We start from the raw sequence: 25,652 nt of genomic DNA, 5'->3' as shown, positions 1-25,652 counted from the left end.
ACCGAGGAAGGGTTGGGCACTAATTATGATCTCAAGCATTATGGGGCAGTGATTGAAAATGAAGTTTGGCCTGATGATGTGAGGAATGATCCTGGTTTGAGTCAAGCCATAGCCAGAGCACTAGGTGTGGAAGGGGCAAACATTCCTAGACCTAGTCACCGAGGAATGATCTTGGTTTGAGTCAAGCCATAGCCAGAGCACTAGGTGTGGAAGGGGCAAACATTCCTAGACCTAGTCACCTCTAGGGTCTCAGGGATGCTCTGTTAATAAGTATTCTCTTTCTTTGTGATATGCAAACAAGATTTTCAACTTTAGTTTTTGGTTTGAATATATTGGATTTTGTATAGGCCTGCTAGCTATATTATGCAAAGGAATAGCTTCCAGGTTTTTTCATCTAGATATACAGTCAGGTCCAATAGTCTCATATATGCAATATATAGGGTAATAGTCTCATATATGCAATATATAGGGTTTTTTTTGAAATTCTTCAAATCACTATCTGGACTAGAATGTTTGGATTCTTGAAAACCCTTCAGAATTCAAACATATTTTGTAGTACTTTTATTATTATTAATATAAATCTCTCGTAGCTCTGTTGCATATTATTTATAAAAAAAAAAAAAGTGTTCACACACATGACATAGGCATGCGATTCTCAATTGTTATAATCCATATTTGAACATCCACAACTCAAGGGCCCTTCTTTGTTATATTTATTTAAAAGGTATGCATGCAATTGTATCATTCGAGAAATAAATATCATGATATTATTGACAAATATTTAGATAAACACATTAAATAATTTACGCCTCATATAAACATGTCCATTTCTCAGCTTAAAATAAATGATAAAATCTTGAATCACATCAAAAGCATAATGTGCCAACACTATTAGTATAATACTAATTTAATTAGAATTTTGGAAAAGAGGATATAATCTGATATGACAATGTTGAGTTGATGCATGTAATTTTGATCATAAAAGCTTTTAGATGAGCATTTTCTAGTAATCAACCAACATTTTATAAAGATTATAATATGCCATGAATTTCCCAGTCTCAAATTTTTTATTATTTCTTTACTATGAGATGGTGTGCATGTACTCAAAACTCATTGTACATGCACTCCAAACTCTCTCTGATAAATTTGTAATCAATGAAATATTTTTCACCTTACACACATGGTAATTTGAGAAACATAATCAAATTAGATTGTGATAATATTGCAAAGAGATCCAACTATATGGATAAATATCTTCACAAAAATGGATTATGACCAATGCTCTAAATTATAGGTAGGGGTTGGTGGAGCTAAATAAACAAGAGCTGCAAGCAGCGAAGTTCCTGCCTGGAATCTTTGCTTGGGTTTGGGCATTTAGTCTTGTGTGGTTGCTTGCAGCAGGGGCAATGCTTTCATGCAGAAACTTGTGAGTTCGAATTGCAAGTGTTAGAACCATTATTCAAAATAACCTTTTAAAGCAAATCTTTTAAGGGAATTGATTTTGAGAACCTTGACAATCAAGACAAGTAGGTAGACACCCTTAAATAACGTCAATTCTATCATCTAAACAGAAAGTCACACCAAAAATAATATTAAGTTACTGTGTGATAACTAAACAAAAAGTCATATCTAAAAGCCTGTTGAGCTAGACCTGAACAAGTCACTTGTCTCTATATGATAGATCCGAATTACGAATGTCATTAAATATAAGAAACAAATGCTATTTATGTGTTTCGGCCTTTCCAAAAGATGTCCAAAAATATTAGAAGAATAAGGTTCCACAAATGCTTCGAAGCCATAAATCATGGTGGGTTGTATATGTCAAAGGAACAAATCATAAAACAACTTTTGGTAGCTTTGATTTCAAAATGAAATAAAGTGACATAATTAAAGAACAAAACTGAGCAAGAAATGATTAATTGGGTGCTTAAACAGAACACTGCAATACAAAGCAAAAAGAGGAAATATGTATATGTATTGACATATATTCCTTGAGCATTGTTAATTGATTTACGTGGAATTTAAATTGAAAGAACTCGTCCTGATCATTGTTTGTCAATTAACTATGTACAAAACTAGTACAGTGGTAATGAAATATTTAATTTCATTTGCCTTTTCTCATTCAATTTCTTTGTAGACTTTTTTGGCTGCTCTGAGCTTCTCTGTAGGCTTTCTGGGCTTTCTGATTGTGTTTTTGTGACTGTTTTGAGCCTCTGCATTCAAAGATCTGCAAGATGCAACTGCACATGTATCATTATTATGTACAAAACCATTTATGCAAAATGTGGGAGCACAGACAATAACCAGAAAGTAATCCTAACATTATATGCCAAAAGAACATGAGGCCATTATAACCCAAATGGACTACTACGGATCACTATTACAAAGCGAAGCAAAACAAAAGGGGTCACCATTCAAAGCCAAGACTAACATTAGCAATATTCTTCATCAAGTTGGTTGAAAAAAACTTGTACACCACAATTTCACAATACATGGCATGAAAGCTCAAGATTGAAAGATAGACAACACTTATTCATTTCTCAAATATAACCTAAAAGAGAGGTAATATCCAATGACCCATTTTTATTTTTCAAACTAGCGAGTCACAAATCTACATCTCAAATTTTCCACGTGATACATTTATGAATCTATTTTGACTAGTTGAGGATGAGTTGGATGTTTTAGGTAATATTCTAGGGTGTAGAATATCAGAAGGAAATTGGATCAAAGGGAGAACACTGCAGTGGTAAGATGGGTATACTAATGATCTATATTTAAGTTTAAATGTGACAGGGAAATTGGCTTTCAACAAATAGTTGATGTGAGGGCCCTATAACAAGATAACATAATACAATGAAACAAATCGTAACAAGAGTACAAAATTAAGCAAATTTGCATTTTCGCAATAAGAAATTAAAACACCACAACACAAACATAACATTGACTTGATGCAAGTATTTTATAGCAATTTGACAAATAATAGCCTTTCTGGTCTTCTCTCACCAAGTGTCGGTGTTCTTGTGTGGTGAGGTAGTACTAAGATTGAATGGATTTTTATTTTGATTTAATCATAAGTCAAATTTTGGATAATTATAAATGCAACTATCAGAATCATTGGGAAAGCAGAAAGCATATATCAGCATATGCAATATTTGTGGGTTTCCTGACTCTTGAACTTTTTTGTGGGTTTCCTCACTGTTTTGTGCTTTTGCATTCGAAAAGCTGCAAAATTAACAACATGAATATTAGCACAACCAAAACATTTATCTTTGGTGAGGCCCTCCTCCTTGCTTTGAAAGAAATAAGTTAGATTTGCAATTAGTTTATAAAATGAGAAAATAGGTTAGTGAAAGTGAAAATTCTTCCATGCTTACCATTGCCAATGTCATAGTAGGCATTTTGAAAAAGAAGGACCATTTACTTGTGATGATACCAAGCCATTTTTATTTAAAGGAAAGCAATTAGTAGTGAATTTTGAATGTCATTTTTTTTCCAAAAAATACTAATAATGTCAAGTCATAGACTGGCAGAATCACAACTCTGGTACGACTTAAGTATTCCTACCTAAGAATAATACAAAATTTAATATAGAAAAGATGAATAACAAAATATTTCAGCTCGAGAATCAAAAAAGATCAAAAACAATTTTATTTAAAAAAAAACCCAAAAAAAAACTTTCACTCTACTGTACTGCATTGAGCAACTTGTCATAGCATGTTGCAACGTGAAAGTTAAAGAGTTTTCAGGGTTCAAAGTGTCAATTGCAAATGGGTATTCTTTGGCCTACAAATAGGAAATTTTATAGTTACAAGCAATCTTGGATGGGCATACTATAATCCATTACTTTTATGGCATTTTGCTTGGGGGAGCTCAGATAGTTCTGGGCATCAAACGGTTACATTCGATAGAACCCTCACACGATGACACTTAGATTTATAGAACAAGGATGAAAGGTCATCAAGCGGGTTATAGATGCTGCAATACAATATGTAATAACTTATCAAATAGAGAAGCATTTGAGATGGGATCAAGTCAGATAGATGGCAACTATCTCTGCCATTAAAAGGTTACCTCTAGGTACCAATGACTTGGGGGTCTCCAAATATCCAAATTTTGTTGAGTAATTATAATTTTTTGTTTGAGGATATGCCTCCAAGACTTCCACCAAACAAGGGCTTCCAACACACTATTGAGTTGGAACCAGGGATAAGGTTTATAATTGTGACTCGTTATTGTCATCCTTGTAATGTTCTCTTCCGTTAGATCAAGGGTTTCTAGTTAACTCAATTAAATTTAATGATAGCACATAAGGTAATCCAAGAAAATTCTAAGATATTGTTAATGAACTTTATACTATCAAACACCTTCTTATTAACTGGTAAACATGACCAATTCAAAAACAAATTTGCAGATATAAAATGCACAGGAAACGAATAAAGGTCAAAATTAGAGTGTTAACAGTATTTTGATCTTTATTTATTCTTTGAGGTTTTTGGAGTCAAATATCAACCTAGCAATGAACTGCATTAATAGGTTACAGTGATTTCTTGTATTAACTCAAGCTTATTGACAGGTACCATGCTAAATTAGATGAATTTCCCAATGGATTAGATTAAGACAAGAAGAAGTCAAAGAAAAGACTAGGCAATTTATGCAGCTTCAAGGATCATTCTTGAGGCTGAGTGTCAACAAATGAAAAGATTGTAGGTAGACCCCATGAAGATACATTACATTCAAAGCTGCACACTTTTTTAGAGAGTCGAAGAACGGTTTTGTTTTTTTATCTGTTTTGTCTAGCTGAAATTTTTGGCAGATGTTATAGTTGCCATACTAGCATGGTAGACATGTATGCAAAACTTGAACATGGCCTTCATATCCATGCAAATATGGACAGGGTGTTGGAGGTAGTACCATTTGTTCCAGCATCTAAGCTATCAATAGCAAAGCTAGAAACACCAATATAAGCATAGCCTAGAGCACCTAAAGGAGTAATTGTTAATCTTTCTTTTGGGATACATGAATATTTCATAAGAGCTAAATAGTAATTGATTGATAAATACACAATCCCAGTTGGCAAATGACATTGAGACAAATATGGAAAGCATCACACAATTCCATATTGGAAGGGCTATTAAAACCCCACTCTAGAATCTATTGTAAAAATTTAGCCAATTCTTATAACATATTTTTTAACTCTATAACCATTAAGACAGTAAATTAGTACTAGAATATTTATCTGTGAATGCAATGTCAAAGATAAGTTGCTTGGATCTTTATCAAATAGCTCGAAAATAATTTGCCATGTTCCTTCCTTTCATAATACTCAAGAATAATACTTAAAGATGATTCTAAGTACATAAAATAATACAAAGACTATTCCTCTTGTAAGAGACCTTATTATATGTTTGCTACCTGATGATATTTTTGTATGATGTAACATATTTTAGATTAATACACATAAGCATTATTTTTAAAATCTGTATGTAAATGATCACTACTTCATGAAAACAAATGTCCGTTTTCACTTTCACATTTATATGACCATCACTTTGTTCACTACCATAATATATTTTCATAATATTTGCTGGAGGTTTGTTTATTTTAAGAGAATGCCCTGTTTAGGGCACTACCATTTTTCTGACTTAGAGCTTCCTGTTTGTTAATACATAGCCATAAGTATCAGATTTTATAATTAATTAATTAATCAATTGCTGCATCAATTTATTGATGTCTTCTATTTTGCTATGTTTATCAATCAAGTTTTGAGCTACTCTGCTATGCCCTTTTTGTATACTGAAAAAACCAACATTCTCTATCAGAGTTGGAAACCTGATTTGTCTAGCAGGTGTATCGATTGTCTGGTAGGAGACAAGAATTTAACAGTGTTAGCATAATATTTGTTGAGGTTTGTGATTTTTCTATTATCACTGTGTAGAATTTAGCAATTGAAAATCAGAATTTGGGAAGAGCCTAAATATTTGTACATCTTTGTTTCTTTAATGTCATGCAAGTGTATTTTTATATATAGAAGCACTAAATTACAAATGTAAGAGTGTATCTTACCAAAGACTCTTGTTTAGTCTTAAAGGTTGGGGATCTACATCTCATGAATAGCTTGGCACATTTGCATCGTATCTTTATACCCCATGCATTATATTTCATTAGTAATTCAGTTTTTTATTTTTCACTCAATAGCATCTTTTGATGTTATTGGCATATGATGATAGTGCAACACACCTTGCAAATTTAATGTGGCTACAAACAGGATAACTAGCAAAGCAAATAGAAAAGATTCTAAAATTTCATCCAGATAAATATAGAGAGAAGTGACAACCCATTACAGGAATTTTCCACGTTTGTAAAGCTTTAATTTTCTCATCATCATTACAACATCTGCAACAACTCTACAAATTGGAGTAGAGATTCAGGGTAGGTATGTGCACCCAGTGCAAGAAATGCTAGCTGGGTAGTATGAATTTAATTGTAGGCATTACAAATACAAAGGCCCTCCCTTTGCTTTCTAAAAATATAATATTATATCGTTGCTATAGATACCAAGATGGCGTTGATTCTTGTCTTGTTTCATGGAGCATATTAATAGGATTGTGAAGCAATTTTTTTGTCCCATGCTTGGTTTTGGTATGAGAAAACGAGGTAATTTAACAGAGTACTAACTACAGTGACCGGTTTTGACTATCACAAATAAAGGTATAATTGTGTATAGTCTCCAGACTATAAGTTGTGAGTTCATGGTTGGCAAAATCCAACACACTCAATAAGATGTTTTCAACATTTTCAGACTTTATCGGGCTTAAAATGACAGAAGAGACGAGCAATAGTGAGCAGACAAAGAATAGTGAGCAAGAAAGATTGCCTACGTGACAGTGAGGAAAATATCTTGGCGGGAAGGTAATGATCATGGAGTGGAAATTCATGATTATAATATGGATATATATCAATATCACTTGGAGACAACTGAATTCAAGCATTCAATGACATGAATGGAAGTTGCAACTAATAAAATCAACCGATGGTGTACATACATGGTCACTTGAATATGGCAAAATTAACCATTGCATTAGGTATAAGAGTCTATGGTAAAGCAGGGCCATTTGCTTGTGTTGGTACCAGACCTTTTTTATTTGAAGAAAAGCAATTAACAATGACTTAAAAAAATACAAACAACATCAAGTTAGATAAAAATAATAATGAATTATACCATGCACAAGCACACAAAAAACATGATCTAATGCAAGTTTTGGATCAGCCTCCTGAAAAGCTCGCTAAAATGCTGCTAAGGTGTCGTGCTTATCATAATTTAGCATGCATAAGCATTACATGCAAGCCTTGCTAATTGTCTATATGCAAGTTCAAATAACATAATTTAAATTTCAAAGAAAAATCTAGAAATAGGTAAAGCACATTGGAGAATCAGATTTGAAAAGATGTTATTTTGGAAAGAAAATGAGGACAAAAACACTCTGTGGACACCATATCAACATTTAAACTTTGATATCAAATAGAATTGAGAGTCCAAAATATAATCATTCTATTTATAAGTAGAATTACAAGTATTGATGCAAGTAAGGGAAAAGGCGTGTAGTATCTTGCTTTCCTTTGTTTTCATTAGGCTTCCTTAGGTTTATTATAGCACAATGAGTAATTTAAAAAATGAGCAACATATTATAGAAAGGAAAACAAGCATAATTAGCCAGATATAGAAACAAGATGCAGAAAAGTACCTGGATTTGAAAATAGGAGAAGAAACTGCCAAACACGATCAGGTTGTGGAGGTATCCTACTCAGTCATGCATGTAAAAACATGTAAGATACAAAGCATACATGAGAAGGTACACATAGAGTAGACATGCTGAAAACACATCAATCATGAAACAAACCTATAAATACATGTAAGAAGGCAAAGTAAACATTAGAAGGGTATTCATATAAAACACATATGCCGAAAACACATCAGGCGTGAGGCATACGCATAATTACACAGTTTTTAACTAGTTTAGGGAAGACGCACAAAAGATGAATATAAAACCAATAGGCTTTCACATTTTATCTTTTGATGATGTTTACAGAACAAATATTTTGACAAACAAAACAAATGATATGCAATGTGAACTTTAGCTATGGAATGAAACAATTTTAAGGTTTTATTTTAGCACAAAAAATTATTGAAAAAGAGACTTGCATTATCAAAATGTGATACAAACCAGACATTTATATGAAGAATGCTCTCATTTCCATGTATGGAGAATGTGGGAATGTCAACGACCTTCCATTTTAGCGAAAACTAAATGCTTGACCTTTTAGTTTCTTACTTGCAGATTCCAACCCCTAGCGATGATGAAATAGACGTCAATTTAAACCTGCAGAGTATTTATGCCCTATCCCTAGAAAAAGAAGATTGGTTTGGGAGGATTGTTCCTATCTACCATTAATAGCAGCATCTTTCGAATACCCACCCACAAAGAGAAGCTGGTCATTAACAGAGTAGGAAACAAAGCATTATGATAATAAATTAAAACTAATTGAAATGGGTACCTGCTGAGGATGAGGAGCCAACTGACCCAACTAGAAGAAACAAAGATTTTTAATTAGGGCTGACGCTCTACCCTATGCCCTAAAGTCTTCCACGATCCTCCACTTGAAACCAACATGCAAAGATAGCTATAACCCTAACAACCAAATGTTACCTGCAGACATTGATCAAAGTTCTATTTCTTAATATAAATATTGTAAAAAATATATATATAATCATAATTTGCATGCAATCATGGTCGCAAAGAAAACAAAACTAATGAAAGCTTTCAAAGTAATCTGCCAATGTCCATTACAATGAAGTTAAATGGCAAGCGAACATGGTAAGTGACCATCTCAAGATTTTGGACAAAATATCTTACTTGAATGATGTTGATCAACAAATTTACCGGACGATACTCGAACCAAGGGACTTGTGTGAGAGATAAATGCACTAAGGCCAATTCTGGTGCAGGATCAACAACGAAGCCTGGGGTTATCAACTTATCTTGAAACAAGGTTAAGGGGGAGCGCAAAAGCAAAGTGAAGATGATACCAGAGCAAAAAATGACTGAGAAAATGTAGCCTCTATTATTTAAAAAAAAAAAAATTGAAACCCCAATCGCCACCTGTCCATGCTCCAGTGGCAGCCTACAAAAAATCAAAGATCAACCATATCACTACATTTTATATGCAAGTTTGAAAAAAAAAATTACTAGAGAAGAAAATTTGAGCAACGTTAATACCAATTCATGACAGGGACTATCATACCACACCTATCATTTGCAAATGAAAACCCTAATAGACAACTGTGTAGTTTGAATGCATACTGCATGCGATCTCGCCAAATGTTGCTTTCAATCTGCAGGTCTCTTTTGCCGGCCATGTTTTTCTACCGTCTTCGCTCTGCAAACTTTCATTTCGGCGGCCCCTACAACTGACTTTGGACTTGTGCATTCTCTCCCGTCGAGAAGCGCACAAGCCTCTGCAGACCGTGAATAACGCCAATCGTTAAATGCCACAAAATTTGCTTAAATAATACGCAACCCACCTGACATTAGCCAAGGCAAAAATATTTGTGAATGTTGATTTCTGATTCGCTCATTGCAATTGCATTAATCACCAGTTAACGAAAGAGGCCTCCATTATAGTCCCTGCAGGCAGGAACTAATAACCACTCTTCCATTCTCCATCAAATTATTGCATGTTATTTTGTTTTCCTCTCAATTTTCTTAACAATGTTGTCTTTCTTATCAATTATAAAAAAAATCTTCATCTGGAGATGAACTCACTATAAAAGTCTTTAAGAAAACTAGATAGTAAATTTATAGGGTTTGTGAAAGGCACATTCAATTTCAAGTGTTGATATTTTTTCTAAATGACGAATTATTTTTTAAATAATCTGATAAAAAAGTTTTCTTATAAAATATTTGATAAAATAATCAATGTTTCTTGGTGGCCCATTGTCAAGAGATATGATGAATTGGAATTTCTATATATTAGATTGATAAATGATAATTGTTTATTAAGGATGGTTTGTCATTTAGAACATTATATTCATATTCAAGATCAGTTTCACTATAGATTTTGTAGGGTAGTTTTTTTGGGGGGGTAGGTAAAGGATCGATTTTATTAATATTAAAAGTATCAAAATTACAACATAAGTCTATTGAAAAAAAGGAACACCACCAACCCAAAAAACCACTGAAATCCAAGGAGGAAAATATGAACACTTAGAACACCACCCCTGATCCCCTAGAACAAGACCAAAAACAATGACTGCATATAAGAACTACCACCAAAACCAAACAACTAACAACAAACAGAGGCACTAAGGCCTTGATACCCGACAAGCAAATGAGCTAAAATGACACTCTTGGTCCGTGACATGAGAAAAAAACACCCAAGGAACCCTCATTTGCTTCTTGTTGCATCAACTACCACCCACTTCCCACTATGACTACCACCACCTACTTCTTCAACGCGTACATTGGAAACATCTACCACCACCTACTTCTTCAACGCGTACATTGGAAACATCTTCCACCACCCGCTTCTTTCTGTTGGAAGAAGCACCCACCACCTCTACTAACTTCAACTTCGAACCTGGAAGATGACCCCTCTTCCTCTTATGTTCTTCCTACTTCTCATTCACACTTTGCAATGCAACCTCCAATTCAACACAACGAGCTCTGTTCTCTAGAGTTTGCAGATAATTCTTAATTTCTCTTAGCCCAATTTGGGTCGCAACTCAACAACTTTCCTTGTCTTGGTCAACATCCCAAATAAAGAAGGGGCGTAGAGGGGGAGTAACTTCTCCAACATGCAACCAATCATCGTCAGGCACCATGAAGACTTGGCTTGGTCTAGCAAGCGCATTGAAAGATGCCAACCCCCAACACAACTCCTCCCTAATGCACTATGAAACAATCCAAAAGATGTCTTCCTTAGAGTACAACTCCAAGCACCAAGGCAAAAAAATGGAGGCAATGTCAATGTTAGTTCTATGTATGTAAACTGCATCTAGAAAGGACTCCCCTAAAACCACATATACCTAGTGGAGGAATTCATCTTCCTTAAATTTAAACACTAGCTTTAGGCCCTCTACTGTGATTCAACCTCAAAATGCCACCATGGGCTTGAGTGTTGGAAATAAGAAATTTGCCTGCATCTCAACACACTAACCTTTGGCTTTGAGTCACCACACACCAATGATAGAAATGAGAACAAGCCAGCTTGAGAAGCAAGCCAATTAAATGCTTGACTTAAGCATTGCAATTGAGCCCACTACACACTCTTCCCAACAAGTACCTTGTAGGCGATCCATTGAGAAGTATTAAATGCCAATGGTACTCTCTATGCACCATCATAATAAGCCACCCCTGCATCCAATCTGCCCCCACGATAATCTTCCCAAATCTCCTCTTCTAATTCAGACTTTAATACGACGACCTGCTTCGATACGTCATCCGCCTCCATATTGCCCATTCGCCATACGGGGGAAATTTTCAAAATTTCAAAGGATAATAAATGATCCCTAACAACCTTTACCACCTTATCGATTTTCCAATCCACAACACCCCCTTTAATAATAACATTAGTAATGATATGTGAATCCCCCGCCAAATGAACCAAGGAGCCCGATAATTTCTTCGCTAAGTTAACTACAAGAAGGGTTGTCTTTGCTTCTATAACATTGTTTGTTACTAAGCCAAGCCTTTGCATAATCCAAGCTAACGTTCTACCCTTCCAATCTTTGGCAACACATACAACTTTGGATGGACCAGGATTCCCTTTCAAGGCTCCATCAAAATTGAATTTGACCCAACCACGTTTAGGAGCTGACCAATCCACAAACCCTTCATTTGAAGTTGGGGGATTAACTTGCCCTGGCTCATTAATAGGCCATTGTATGACAATTTTTTTATTGTTCTTCCATGTGTCAAATTACAATAGTGTAATTGAATTTGAAGAAGTTTAAGTAAAATAGGATTCATTATTATTTTTGTGATTTTAGGGGTCTGAGAAATTTGTCTCTTCTATGAATTTAGGTTTTTTTATTTTTTAAATTTTGCCATGATTTTGGGACCTTTTGGACTTTTTTTTTGGTTTTGTGAGTGAGAAAAAATAAAATTAATGCTATATTTAAAATTATTGCATTGCGTATTTTGACTCAATTGTTCTATGAACTTGATATGATATTCTTTAAAGTCTTTTAACCAAAAATTTCCATCTTCTTAATTGCTCTTACATAGAATTATATGTATTAAGATTCTATTTGATTAGTCCCTTTTCATCATATTTTAAATTATAAATTTGATAGGTATATTTCATTAATATTCTCTACTTTCAAAAGTAGATACTTATTATCACAATTTCATTAAACCTTAGCTCCATCTTCTATTTTACAATACTATTTACATGTACAAACAAAATGTTAATTTACTACATAATGAATTAGTTGGATTCATTCCCTATTCAAGATTCTTTAAACAAGAAGAGCAAGTGAGGACCAATTATTAGATAGTATAACATAACCTCCACAAAAAGTCAAACGGACTAAAATAATACTAACAAGATCTAACACCGTATGATCACAAATAACTCAACAAAGGCACATCACTAATATATTATGTACCCTCGGAATGTGTCAAACAAAACTTGGGAGTGACAATATTTGACTTGTTTCTACACACTTTTATTGATTGTTATTGCTGTGAAAATTGAGGATTATGCTCAATATCTTTACAAGCCAACTTGACCATGCACATATGATGCACTAGGTATGATCCAATAATGTATCATTACCAATTTAATTATAAAGGAACAAGATACAACTCCTCATTGAGTGGTTTTTAAGCTAAGGACCAATCAAGGAATTTCCTAATTACTATTGGCTTAAGATTGAGTTATCATTTTTGGATATATTTTTTCCATGTGAAAAGAGTCATCTATAGGGATCCCAAAAAGGCTTTATATTATTTTTAAAAATTTATTTTAACACTTATTTAACATTTAGATTGTAATCCCAATTGATCTAGAAATTATGTTACTCTTGGCTAAACAATTGAGATACCATTTTTTGGGACACATTATTCTTTTCATGTGAAAAGAGTCACCTATATGAATCCTAAAAAAGCTCAAGATCAATTTTGAAGAAATTATTGTAACATTTAAACCATAATAATATTTCCAAAAATTAGGGTTAAAATAAGCAATGGTTGTAATAATTAGAAAATTGGATATGTCATTCAAATTTAGAATTTGCTTGTGGTGGGTGAACTATTCCACCATTAAATTCTTGATAGAAATTCAAATTCTATTAAGGAGTGTACTTCAATTCCAACACATCCCTTTAAGATACATTCATGTCATGATTAACTATGATATTGTACTCAGAATTTAAAACCAAAAATAATTTAATCCAAATAAATTGTTAAAAATTTAAATAATATAATGTTGATAAATTTAGACAAAATACGATTTCAACTATAAATTTTTTATAATTAAAAAATTACTAAAGCAATTTTATTATATTTCCAAAACTATAAAAATGTCGATTAAAGCATAATTAATTATGTTGAAAACATTCCTTATATGAAATGGACCACCCACTTTTTGAAATCAATGGTTCAATTGAGGAAAAGGATGCAAGACTATTGATAATTAGTAAAAAAAATATATCTTTTATTATTATCTTCTTTTGATAAGAAAATCTCTCTATATTAGGATATTCTCGTTTTTTAAGTTTTTAAAAAGAAAAAGAAAAACTTATTAAAATATAAACATCTAGCTTTATTCTAATTCTTCTTCTTTTTCTTTCCAGAATTACTTTTTCATTAAGTTTAAATAATTTTAAAATTAATTTATTTTTTTATGTCTATCCCTCCTTGTCACCCCTTTCTATTTTGTAAATTATATCTATTCTATCTCTCCTTTCTATCCCCATCTCTTCCTTTTTTCCCATCACTCCCTCTTTTTATATCTCTCTAATTATCCTCTTTCTCTAACACATATATACACACTACATGTTTCTTCCTCCCTATCTCTATCTACATCTCTCTACCTTTCCCCATCTCTATCTCTCTTCCTCTCTCTAAACCTTTCTCTCTATTACTTGTCTTTGCCACCTTCTTCCTCTCCCACTCTCTCCCCCTTTATCTCTATCTCCACATATCCCTCCCCCTCTCTATCTATATTATTATCTCCACCTCTCTCTTTTTCTATTATTAACTCCATCTCTCTTGTACAACATATCGCTCTCTCTCTTGCTCCTCTCTTAATCTCTTTATATATATATATATATATATATATATATATATATATATCCTCTTTGCCTATTTGTATTTCTCGCTATCTATAGCACTCCCTCTCCTACCCCCTCTCCCTCTCCCTCTCTCTTCCTCCCCATCTCTCCCTCTCTTATTCTCTCTCTATCCCCCTATTTGTCAATTTATCTCTACCTCTATCTCCTTTTCTCTTTTTGTAGATCTCTATATATCTCTCATTCAGCCAATATCTATCTATCTCTATCTCTCTCTATTTTTCCATCTCTTTATCTCTCTCCCCCTCTCTTTGTATCTCCTTATATATATTTGTATTACTCTATCTCCCAGTCTTCCTTTATAGTTCTCTCCATCTCTTCCTCTTTATCTCTCAATCTCCATCACCCTATCCTTCTATCTTTATCCTCCCTCTACCTCTCTCTATCTCTCTATCTATTTTTCCCTCTTCACGTCTCCCTCCATTTTCATCTATACCTCTATCTTCCTCTCTCCCTTCTATTTCTGGACATGTCTCTCTCTATCCATCCATCTATCTCCCTCTCTCTCCTTCTCCCTCTTTTTAGACCACTACATCTACATCTCTTTTCCTCTATATATCTATCTCTCAATATTTCTTATTTCATCTATCCCTCTATCTTTATCTAGTTATCTCTTTATCTCTCTCTACCATTATATTTTTCTCTCTCTCTATATATCACTTCCTATCTTTGTCTCTATCTTTATCTATGTCTCCCTCTCTCTCACTCTATTTATTATTCTCTTCCATCTCTATCTATTCCTCTCTCCTCCCTATCTTTATTTCTCCATATCTCTATCCTCTCCGTCTTCCTCTCCCCTTTCTCTAGCTCTATCTCCAACTCTATCTATATCTCTTTACCCATCTCTCTCCCTCTCTCTCTCTCTCTATTCCAAACGTAACAAGAACATGTTACTAATGAAACTTGATTATCTTCTTGATTGAAAGGTTTTATTTCAATTATAATTGGATCCTTGTAAGTGGATGCATAATTGATTTGAATCTATCACTTCTCCATAAAGACCTTTGTTGCACAAACAACATCACAACCTACCAATTGACCTCTTGTACTATACAAATTTATGCAAAAATTAGACCAAATTTTCCTTAATTGACCTATCTATTACACACCAATGTGCAATTACTAATTTATATATATATTCACCACAACACCATTAAGACAAAATTTGCATAGATTTATTCGGATGTGTAATTACTAATTTATATATATATTTACCACAACACCATTAAGACAAAATCTGCACAGATTTATTCGGATGTGTAATTACTAATTTATATATATATTCACCACAACACCATTAAGACAAAATTTGCACAGATTTATTCGTTAAGGACCAAAGTTTTATAACAAGGTCCTTTCCCTACAACTTACTTTAAAATCACTTATCTGAGCACCATTTTCTCCTCTTTTATTAAACGTCGCCGACCGTTAAGACAGACGGGCTTCAGGGCGGGGGAACAAGGTCATGAACTTTCACACTTTTTCTTTTCCTCGTTTTACGAAAAAACAAACAACCAAAGTTGAACAGGAATTTTAGATCGTATTTTCAAGAGCAACAATCGAGCAGCGAATCGGGCCGGCTTCTCTTCTACCATTTCCAGAAAGGTAGTTCACGTTATTCAATTCAACCAGTTATATGTAGAATACAACGTTTTTTTCTTTTGTTTTTGTTTGAAGGACGGCCTTAGAATCACAGTAGTTCTCTTATCTTCAAAACAATGCTTAACAGAATCATAAATAATAAATTAGTAAACTTTTTCTTCGTGCAAGAGTGGGTTAGAAATTTGGCAAGAGTGGTTTTTTTTAATTTACAACAAAGTTTTCTTAAATTTGTTAGGGTTTCAAGGTTTTGACGAGAGGAATTACCATTGTAGAAGACAGCCATGGTTTCCAAAATTTCGGATGTCTCGAAATTGTTCGATCAGTTCAAATCTGCGTTTAGCAGAAATGATTTGCTTACTTGCTCCTCGTTGTTGTCGCAGCTTAAGGTAATGACTTTATATAAGATAACAAACAGAGAATAGGTTGTTAAAGTTTATTATTAAAGGGGGAAATTTTGGCCTAGATTTATGCTTTTGAATCTCCTTTGTTTTCTGTTTAAAGATGCCTGTTAAAATAGGCGGTAGATTCTTGCAGCTTGATTTGTTTAAACTAGGGTTCTGGGTAACGTCAAGGTAAGAGGTTTATCGTTTTATTTTACATGCTCGAGTTTCCATTCAACTGAGCTCAACTTTGCAAAATTACCCTATGAATGCATTTTTGGTTGTTTTTTCATTCAATGCCTTTATATACCAAGTCATATATGCTCAATTAACTGCTCCATGAAATTAAAAAATTATCACATTGCTGTGTTGTTCCTTTTAACAAATTCCACGAGAAGTTTAATAAATACTGGAAAAATATATGAATGAGGCTCTTTATGCAGGGAATCTGGAAACATTAATTTTAGGATTCTATGGTTCCAGCTGGTTTCAATTTTTAAAGAAACAAGTTTATCGTTTTTTTTAATGCACAATTAGTTGTCTCCTGATGTTAATAATGTAACGTTGCTTTTGCTTGCATGGCAGCTCTTTTTATCTTTCTGATGTTGATCAACCTACTGAAGAGGCAAAATGATTGGTTGATTAACTTGTAACATCAAATGCCGACTAAATTAATTCTGGACCATCAATATTAACAAAGATGCATTTCTTCATTTTGTGAGCTTGCTTAATTTAACATAAGTCACTGTACAACATAATTTGGTAAGTGCAGTTATGTTAATTTTTAAGTTAATAGAATCAAACCACAAAGATTTAAATTTTGGCAACAGCTCCAGCACAAGTTATAAAAATGTATTAGTCTCACTAAATTGTACATCACATAAACTAAAAATAATTGAAAACAAATAGCTTTCCATGCTGCTGTTGCTCATGTATATCATAGAATGTATGGTCATAAAAATAATACAGGAAGTGATTGAGTAGGATTAAATTCTAAGGACCTAGAAGTAGGTTGTAGTGTATGTGAACTATTTAACAATTTTGTTGCAGGAGTTGATGCGAGCTGATTTTGTAAATGCTCAGTTTAGGAGTTAATCAATTTTCTGGCATCTTATCCATTTGCAAACAGTATGCGTACAACTGACACTTACAGTTGGTACTGCAATTCTTCTTGTGAATCATGAGCACTTTCCTGACCAATTATATCCAGTGAGTACATTTGGTTGGTGTTCCATGGCTTCCCATCTTGGAAATTCATCTGTTACAGATATTTTTAAGAAATCCAAGAGCTCGCAAGCTGTTTGTAACATGAATATTGCCTATTCCGCGGAAGCCTTCCCATAATGATGGTGTTGTGGGGGTTTTGTGAATAGCTTGCAGATCATTGTTTGTGCTGCAAAAGTTTTGCTGCAATCGTGGGGTCATAAAATTTTTCAGCCTGTTGTCTGATGTGGAAGACTCATCATAATAGTAGTGTTGAAGTGCTGTTGCTTGTTGGGTTGCAGCCTCCTGTGTTATTTTCTGTTAAATTGCAATCGTTACTTTCACTTCAGGCCCTTTTCTCTGTAGGTCAGGACTGCACTTTTTTTTGACTTTTTCCTCATCAAATCTCTTAATGTTTTGCTTTTTGGAATCACCATTATTATGCCTAGTTTTCCCATTAAACCACAGGGATGTGTTCCTCCCCCCGACCCCCCCCCCACACACAGAATCCCTGCATTTCCAGCAGGTGGGGACTTGCGGGAAACTGCTACCACCACCGGGATGCCACTGAGACGTTGGGGATGGTGGGACATCTTTGGGATGTCTTGAGGACTCCCAGGAGTCCCCGACTGTCCTGGGGATCCCTAAGAGTCTCTTGTGGCACTAGTTAGTAACTCCAAATGAGAATAAAAAAGGTGATAAGTTGTGAAAATGATATTTGTAATGAAGGTTTGTGAGGTTTTGGAGGCCTTATTTGTATTGCCCCTGGACCCCATGAGGGGCATTGCCCCTCTACCTTGTTGGGGGCTTTGCTCCCAAACCCTCGCAAGGGGTGCTGCCCCTTGACCCCACTAGGGGCTCTACCCCCAGACCCCCGCAAAGGGTGCTGCCCCCCTTGACCCCTACTCCAAATTCCTACAAGGGGCATTGCCCCTTGACCCCAAATCTCCACTCACCATTGTTATTGTTAATGCAATCATTGCCATGTTTTTTATGTTTATTAGTTTAAAACTTCACTTGTTATGCCAAAGTTTCTTTTGCAATTCTTATACTTATTCTTGGTTGCTCCCAAAGCTATAAAACTCGGCCCACCTAAGTCACAGGGTTCGCCGAATTTCAGCCATGAAGTTCGAAATTCGGCGAACCTCAAAGGATTACCAAAAATTCGTTGAAATTCGTCAGATATTCGTGCATAGTGGTTTTTAAAATATATTTAAAAAAAATTCAGGGCTCTTTTCTGCATTTTATCTCGCGTGGGTTGTTCTGTCTACGGTTTGAGGGCTCCATTATATTAGTTGGCGCAAGGCTCTAGCCCCAATCGTGGATGCATTCACTTGCATCAAGCACTCTGCCACGAGGGGCTTATTAGTTGGAAGCATCGCATATGCTCTTGTTGAGTGAATGTTGCATTCAACGAAATGTTTGTAGGAGTGCTTGGTCGGAGAAGGATGTCAGAGAAGCAATTGTACGAGAAATGTGTTGTGTGCCTATGTAGAGAGAATTATTTCCTTAGAAAATTTGAATGGTCTGCACATGGGTGAAGTGGTGGATAACATGGATCATATTTGTCAAAGAACAAGGAAGATCAGCCCTTGACAGACAAATCAAGATAAATCTTGACCGCTAATTCAAGAGTAAATGCTGACCAAGCAATTGGAGCACAAAGAATCCATATTAAGAGTAAAAGCCTTTAGCACAGAAGAGAAGAAGAAGAAAAGCAACAAAAATGAAGTGAAATAGAGAATAAAATGTATGAAAATGGATGAAGATGGTAGTTAGCTACTATCTACTCTTGTGCACCATGCTCAGAGAGTTTTAACAACTATTGAATCTAATGGAATGATGCAAATTAAATAGATAATGCTTGTTGAATGGTGGTGTGTTGGGTTACTGTTTTGAATTTCAATAGTAACAATGAAATACTGAGAATGTGTAAATATGTACAAATGCTCAGTAAAAACTTGTGACACCTTTAACAACTTTAATATCTTAACACATTCAATCTATCAAGTATCCTTGGAGAGTTGATGTGTTTTGGTTGATGTCTTGGACTCCTCTAGGGTCTGGATGATAAGAGTGGTATGGCATCTCACACTGGTTGGGTGACCAGTAGTTTGCATATGATAGGGGAATGGTTGCATGTGTGCTTGCATCTTATTAAAAGACCAACAATAGTGCTATCATCTGTGATCTTAACACATTTCTTTCTTCTTTGTGATGAATCTTAGAGTATATCGAAAATGTTGATGTTAAAATCTTCTACATAGTTTTTTCCAAAAGCATTTTTTTCATGTTTGAAACTTTCATATATTGTCAAGATGATCTAGAACATCACATTTCTAATGATATTGAGTTTAATCAACTTAAATATGCCCTATCAAGGGACCTTATTGTTTTTCCAAATATTGGTTATATTTTTAAAGTGTACTAAATAATATATGCTCTTAAGCAGAGGTTGTCAGTAATCTGCATCTTGGGTTATGGTTCTGATATGTATTCCTTTTTTGATCAAACCAGCCCTTTAGATTGAGAGGAAACATGTTTTACATAGATACCAATTATTTTTAGACTGCATAAACAACAGACTATTCGTACCAAGTTTATTTAGTTTCTTTTGGTACTTGTGCACCTTGTATTTTTTTTGATCGGTAAGGGGTTGAAGCTGTTAATGCTTTTGACTGGAGCTATGAACCAGTGAGGTCAAATTTTTGAGGGACCTCATCCTCAGAGACATTTTTTGCCATTGCACGCACATGGCATCTCCACCTTATCACTCCGTTGCATGCGCATGGCAGCTCACCCTTATATCTCCTTTGCCTCATGCAAGTGAAACCTTATCTCTCTATCACCGCGTGCAAACATCACCTTATCTCTCCATTGCTGCGCGCAGTTATCTCCTTATCTCTCCACGGTGGCAGTGCCCTCTCCTTCTAACTCGTGTCCATCTCACACCACTTCTGCCAGCGGTTCCCTCCACGTCATCGTTTGTGTCTCCATGCTGCTAGTTTGTGCCTTGTTGGGGGTGCCTACGGGATGAAAGGCACGAGTTTTGAACTCTTGACCGCCTTGTCAACAGGGCTGGTGACTTAACGTCACGTTGCAGGGTCATCCCGACCCATGCACCTTGTATTGTTCTTATGATTTGGCTTTGAAAATGGTGGATAGAGCTTCCATTGTGCTTTTGTAATTATCCCCGTTTGAATATTCTCTTTCTCAATTATTCTGCTTGCATATTTTTGTCAAAAAGCAAGATAAATCTTGAACATTATTATCAATAACCATGCATTGCTGAACTTCCTGAAGTAGTTGTTAGTATAGAACCATCAAAGCGACACATCAACTATATTTACATTGAATAAACTGCAGATCATTCTTTTGGTATGTGAGCAACTTCTGTTCTTATGCTTATGCTCTGAGCATGTGCAACAAAGCTTTTAACTATTCAAATAATGTTGTTCAACATATCACTGTTAGAAAGCAAGATAAATCCTGAATATCTTAAATCAATAACCATGTATAGCTGCACTTCTGGAGAAGGCAGTGCAGTAGAAACATTATAGTTTTCTCATACAGGACAAAGGCAAAGCTGAACGAACCTAAGCTATTTTTGTGAATTGTTATCCAATTTTTCATGCTCCCAAATGTGTACATATTCAAGGTGATCTTTTAACAACTGTAATTGAATAAAAGAGCTACCAAAATAAAATTCAACTTATTAATGGGATTTTATTAATTATATTTTTATGTGTATTTTGCTTGGGTGTCAGATGGGTTTTAAGTGAGGCCTTTGCTATTTCTGCGCAATCTCAGACTGTTGTAGTGTCTTATTTTAGAGATTTCAGGTGTAAGAGGTGCTTCTTTGTTTCATATAGTTAAAAAATTTAATGGATTTGGGGTTTTATTTCTTGTATTTACTTAGATAAATTTTCTTAAGCCACTGTAAATGTGTCAAGTTTCCATGTTCTTTTCCACTTTTTATTGTTTAATTGAGTTGGAAATCTGTTTCTTGTACTTAATTAGATCATTTAGCTTTTCAATATATATGTTGCAAACCTTTACTAGATTGATGTAGAACTATTCTCCTACATATCTTGTTGCTCGGTAAATATTGATGAATTTGTTTTGTTTAAATTTTAACTTGATATATAGTTATAATTATACATTGTTTGGGCACTTCGGCAAGATTATTATGGCAGGACTAACTGTAGAATTTTACTTTATGTCTTCAATTGGTCATGCAGGTTCTGTTGACAGAGATTCCAAGCCTTCCTCCCTTGTATCAAGAATCACCTACAGCAGTCCATGAATTGACTTTAGCAAGTAACTACTCTGACATTAAATGCTTTACTATTTTGAGAATTTCTTTAATCTTTTTAGACATGCAGCAAATCAGAAATACAACAATGAACTGACCCTATATTTGGCCACATGAACAATTTTCAGACTTTTATGTAATTAAAACATCATTTAACTGACATTGATTTTGCATGGATGGATATCTGATTGTTATCCAGAAATTCTTTTTCTCCTTTATTTGGGCTGCATTGGCACTACTTTAATTGCAGCTATCTGCTCGGGAACCATAATCTGGTCATTTGTCATCTCACCATCTCTGATACAATATTCCATTGAGATGCATCTCCTGCCATTTTGTGCCTTCCTGGATGGACAAGATTACACCTGCTTCTGCCTCCCCCATGCTCCCTTCCATTTGGAAAGTTTTTGTAATAACCATGGGATGTTAACTAATTTGTGAAGGTCGTGTGGGACGTTTAGTGTTAAATGGTTGCCAAAGTTGGCACTATGATGTCCCTGGGCTCTCTGGGAATGTTCCAAAACGGTTAGGGTTTCCAAGCATCACCAGTCTGTTAGGGATATACAGACATCCCTGGCACGTTGAGGATGTCTGTTCGTCATCCTGTGGGAATCACCAGCAAAAGAACATAAAGACAAATCAAAAGTAGGGCCCCAACTCTAATGCAGTTTTTAATTTAACCAAGAATGGCATTTCAGTTTTTAATTTAAAAGCCTGCTATGGATGTACAGACATCCCCAGCATGTTGGGGATGTATGTCGATCATCCTGAGGGAATCACCAGCAAAAGAATAAAGTAAAGGAAAATCAAAAGCAGGGTCCTACTTCAATGCAGTTTTTTTGATTTAACTAAGGACAGTATTTTAATTTTTAATTAAAAAACTCAGCTCTTTAGAATTATATAATTGAAAAGCTAAAAGTTACCCTTTTTGTTTAGCATCCTTGAGATTGTTTACAAATTTTGCTGGTGTGCTGGATGATGTTCTGTGTTAGTTGATGGAAAATGGAGTTGTCATGATGTTCCTGGACTGTCCAGAAATGTCCCCAAATTAGAATTTTCAGTTTAATAGGCATGTGCAGATGTCCCCAGCAGGTTGGGCATGCCCGTTGATCAATCTGGAAAAACCAGCAGCAAAAGAACAATGTAAAGAAAAATCCGAAAAACAAAAAAGTAGGGTCTCACCTTAATACAGCTTTTAATTTTACAGAAACAGCTTTTTAGATTCTAGAATTATGTAATTCAAAAGTAAAAAATATGCATTTTGTTAACTTTCTTGTATTTTAAATTTAATTAATGTTTATTGCTGCCCCTGAAATCCTTTTTTTTTGTCTCAAAAATGTGTCCCACCATCCCAAAAACTTGGAGAAACTTAGCTATTGACATAGATGTGCATCAATGCTCATTGTCCATTGCTATGCTACCATACTTTCTTACCTTTTTTTTCTAGTGCAATTTTTGTGCAATATGGAGTCTCGGTTTGTGTGTATTTGTGGTGCTAGCTATTCTATGTGGTTCCATCCTTTCTATGTCTGTGCTAACCTAACTGTTACATAGTCTGGAGCATTAAAATACTCTATGCCGTGTTGTATCTTGTGTTTCTCTACATCATATTTTAAATAGAAACATTCCTTTGAATGTGGGTGTAGAAAGTTCTGATATTACCATTATCTCATTTTGGTAAACTAAATGATCTCATTGTGTTCATTTTTAGAGAACTGAAAGTCAAAAGCAAATTTGTAATCCTGCAGGGGGTATTTTTGAGCATGCTGTTGTCCTTAGCGTAAAAAATGAAGATCAGGAGGCTTTTGAGAGGGATTTTCTACAGCTTAAACCTTATTACACAGATACAAGGTGTGCTTCTTCTAAAAATAGTTACATTTCTGTAGGTCACATATGCACACACTCAAACTTGCATGCATGCACATATGGCACACACATGCCTGCATTGATGCAGATTTGTAAGGAAGTATAATTCAGGCTGGCCAAAAATGTTTCTAGTTTGCTGATGCATCTCTTAGCTAGACAAAGGTACTTCTGATTGAATAAACAAAAGGTACTTATTATTGAATATGCCAAAAATGAACACTGAGGATGTGCTTATCTTTTTCCTTTCATTTAGGCTTTTTGAGTTTCATGTCATGATAACTGCATTTGGGATAATGTAATAACCCTTGCTGCAATTTAATATCAGATTTACAAAATTCTAATAACCCAACTCAGATTTATGATTTGCAACCAAACGGTGAAATCGGGTATGCCGAAAATTGCACCAATGAACTTATAAACACTTAAAGCCCTCATAAAACATAAGAAGAAGATTCTACAGAAATTTAGACTTTATAATAGCATGCAAATATATGTTTATGACAGTCTACAAATCTGCCATGAAGCATTACAAAGTAGACTCTAGAAATGGAGCTCAAAGCTTCACAAATCCACTATAAAATCCAAAATACTCTCCAAACTCCTCACACTTTCCCACAATAGAAAGATGCATGAAATAAATGTCTAACAACAGCCAAGAACAACAATATATGCTGTTAATACCAGCAATACAAATCTGAAAATGAACTAAGAGACTGCAACACACAATTTATTACAACCCCTGTCAAAACAACACATTAAGTCTTTTGAAGCACAACTGCAACCCCTGGATGTGATTGCCACTGGAGACTTGTAAACACGTTGCCTGCAAGCCTCTATCCCCCTGGTTTATCAGTTTGGAAGATCACTCCTTCAATGGTTTTGCAGCCTCTGAAGAAGAACAACAAAACTCTGTTAAAATCATAAGATAGAATCAATCCAAAACAAGTTGAAATCACTATAAAAGGCGCAATATTCAAAAAGCACTTTTGGGTGCCAAAATCCCCTATGCCAAAGAGGGAATCTTGCATTTCAAAAGTTGTAAGTGCCTTTCCAAAATTGCGTCTCCACTTCCACCACTTAAATAGAAATTGCCATTTTATCCAACTTCTTCATTTGAACTCAAGAAGACTAATAACTGCTAATTTTGAGATTCTCCAAACCTCCTTGCCATTTTTTGGCTCCAATTAATTTAAAATGCCATTTAATAATTTGACATTAAAATCTGATTTGATTTTTCTCCATTTAGAACATTATTTCCCAAATTGTTCGCAGGACTTAACTTTACTAATTTTGGACAAACTGGCCTACTGTAAATAGTGAGTTTTATTTTTGAAAAGGGGACATGACAAGTCCTCCCTCCCAAAGATTGCTTGTCCTCGAGCAATGGAGATTTGGATGGTCAAGAATCTCTGGTCCTTCCCACGTTGCATCCTCAATGGGCAAACCTTTCCATTTGACCAAAAGCTCTATTATGACTTTGTTTCTTGGCTTCTTTTCCCTATCTCTAGCACCTCTTCCGGAACCAAAACCAATTTCTCTTCGTCATCTAAAGGTGGTAGATCTGATGAAACTACTACTTGTTGTCCCACAACCTTCTCAAGACAAGAAACATGGAAAACATTATGTATTTTGCTGTTTGGTGGAAGCTCCAATTCATAAGCTACCTCACCTATCCTCCTGATGATCTTATAGGGTCCACAAAATTTGGGCTTCAACTTTTCTGCCCCACTCTTCTTCAAGGTACTTTGCTTATATGGCTGCAACCTCACAAATACCAAGTCTCCCACTTCAAAAACCCTTTCTGTCCTCTTCCTATCTGCATACAATTTTTGCTGATTCTGAGCACGGTGTAAGTTATCCTTAAGGGCCCTCAAGATATCTTGACTTTGCTGGACAAAATCATTGGCTGCAGGAACTCTACTATTTGGAAACA

General features: G+C 34.9%; 2 protein-coding genes across 31 annotated transcripts in view; one reads left to right on the top strand and one right to left on the bottom strand.

Annotated features, from left to right (window-relative positions):
• Nucleotides 1-1,892: 1,892 nt before the first annotated feature.
• LOC131073610 (uncharacterized) lies at nt 1,893-9,812 on the bottom strand. 30 transcript variants are annotated; one of them, XR_009112919.2, is made up of 6 exons: nt 9,306-9,804; nt 9,159-9,180; nt 8,940-8,995; nt 8,223-8,705; nt 7,743-7,798; nt 1,893-2,227 (listed from the first exon to the last, which is right to left on the bottom strand). XR_009112919.2 is itself a non-coding variant. In XM_058010077.2 (6 exons), exons 2-6 carry the CDS (start codon nt 9,484-9,486, stop codon nt 2,123-2,125), a joined length of 393 nt encoding a protein of 130 aa, XP_057866060.1. In that variant the 5' UTR covers nt 9,487-9,514; nt 9,581-9,794; the 3' UTR covers nt 1,893-2,122. The 30 variants fall into 30 exon arrangements, 12 of the variants coding, with proteins under 12 accessions (XP_057866060.1, XP_057866068.1, XP_057866065.1 ...); XR_009112916.2 differs by having other exon boundaries at nt 9,086-9,180; nt 9,306-9,801; XR_009112903.2 differs by having other exon boundaries at nt 8,913-8,995; nt 9,306-9,799.
• Nucleotides 9,813-15,686: 5,874 nt separating this feature from the next.
• Nucleotides 15,687-25,652, top strand: part of LOC131073609 (26S proteasome non-ATPase regulatory subunit 8 homolog A) — a 54,916-nt gene continuing 44,950 nt past the window's right edge. The window contains exons 1-4 of the mRNA XM_058010075.1: nt 15,687-15,958; nt 16,191-16,341; nt 21,780-21,858; nt 23,602-23,704. Of these exons, the coding sequence (XP_057866058.1) occupies nt 16,237-16,341; nt 21,780-21,858; nt 23,602-23,704 (287 nt within the window). The 5' untranslated portion in view covers nt 15,687-15,958; nt 16,191-16,236. The remainder of the gene's footprint in view (nt 15,959-16,190; nt 16,342-21,779; nt 21,859-23,601; nt 23,705-25,652) is intronic.

Source organism: Cryptomeria japonica, chromosome 11, assembly GCF_030272615.1.
Source record: "Cryptomeria japonica chromosome 11, Sugi_1.0, whole genome shotgun sequence".
Classification (NCBI taxonomy): domain Eukaryota; kingdom Viridiplantae; phylum Streptophyta; class Pinopsida; order Cupressales; family Cupressaceae; genus Cryptomeria; species Cryptomeria japonica.
Note: the sequence above shows the minus strand (reverse complement) of the source record. Positions and strands in the feature narration are given on the sequence as shown.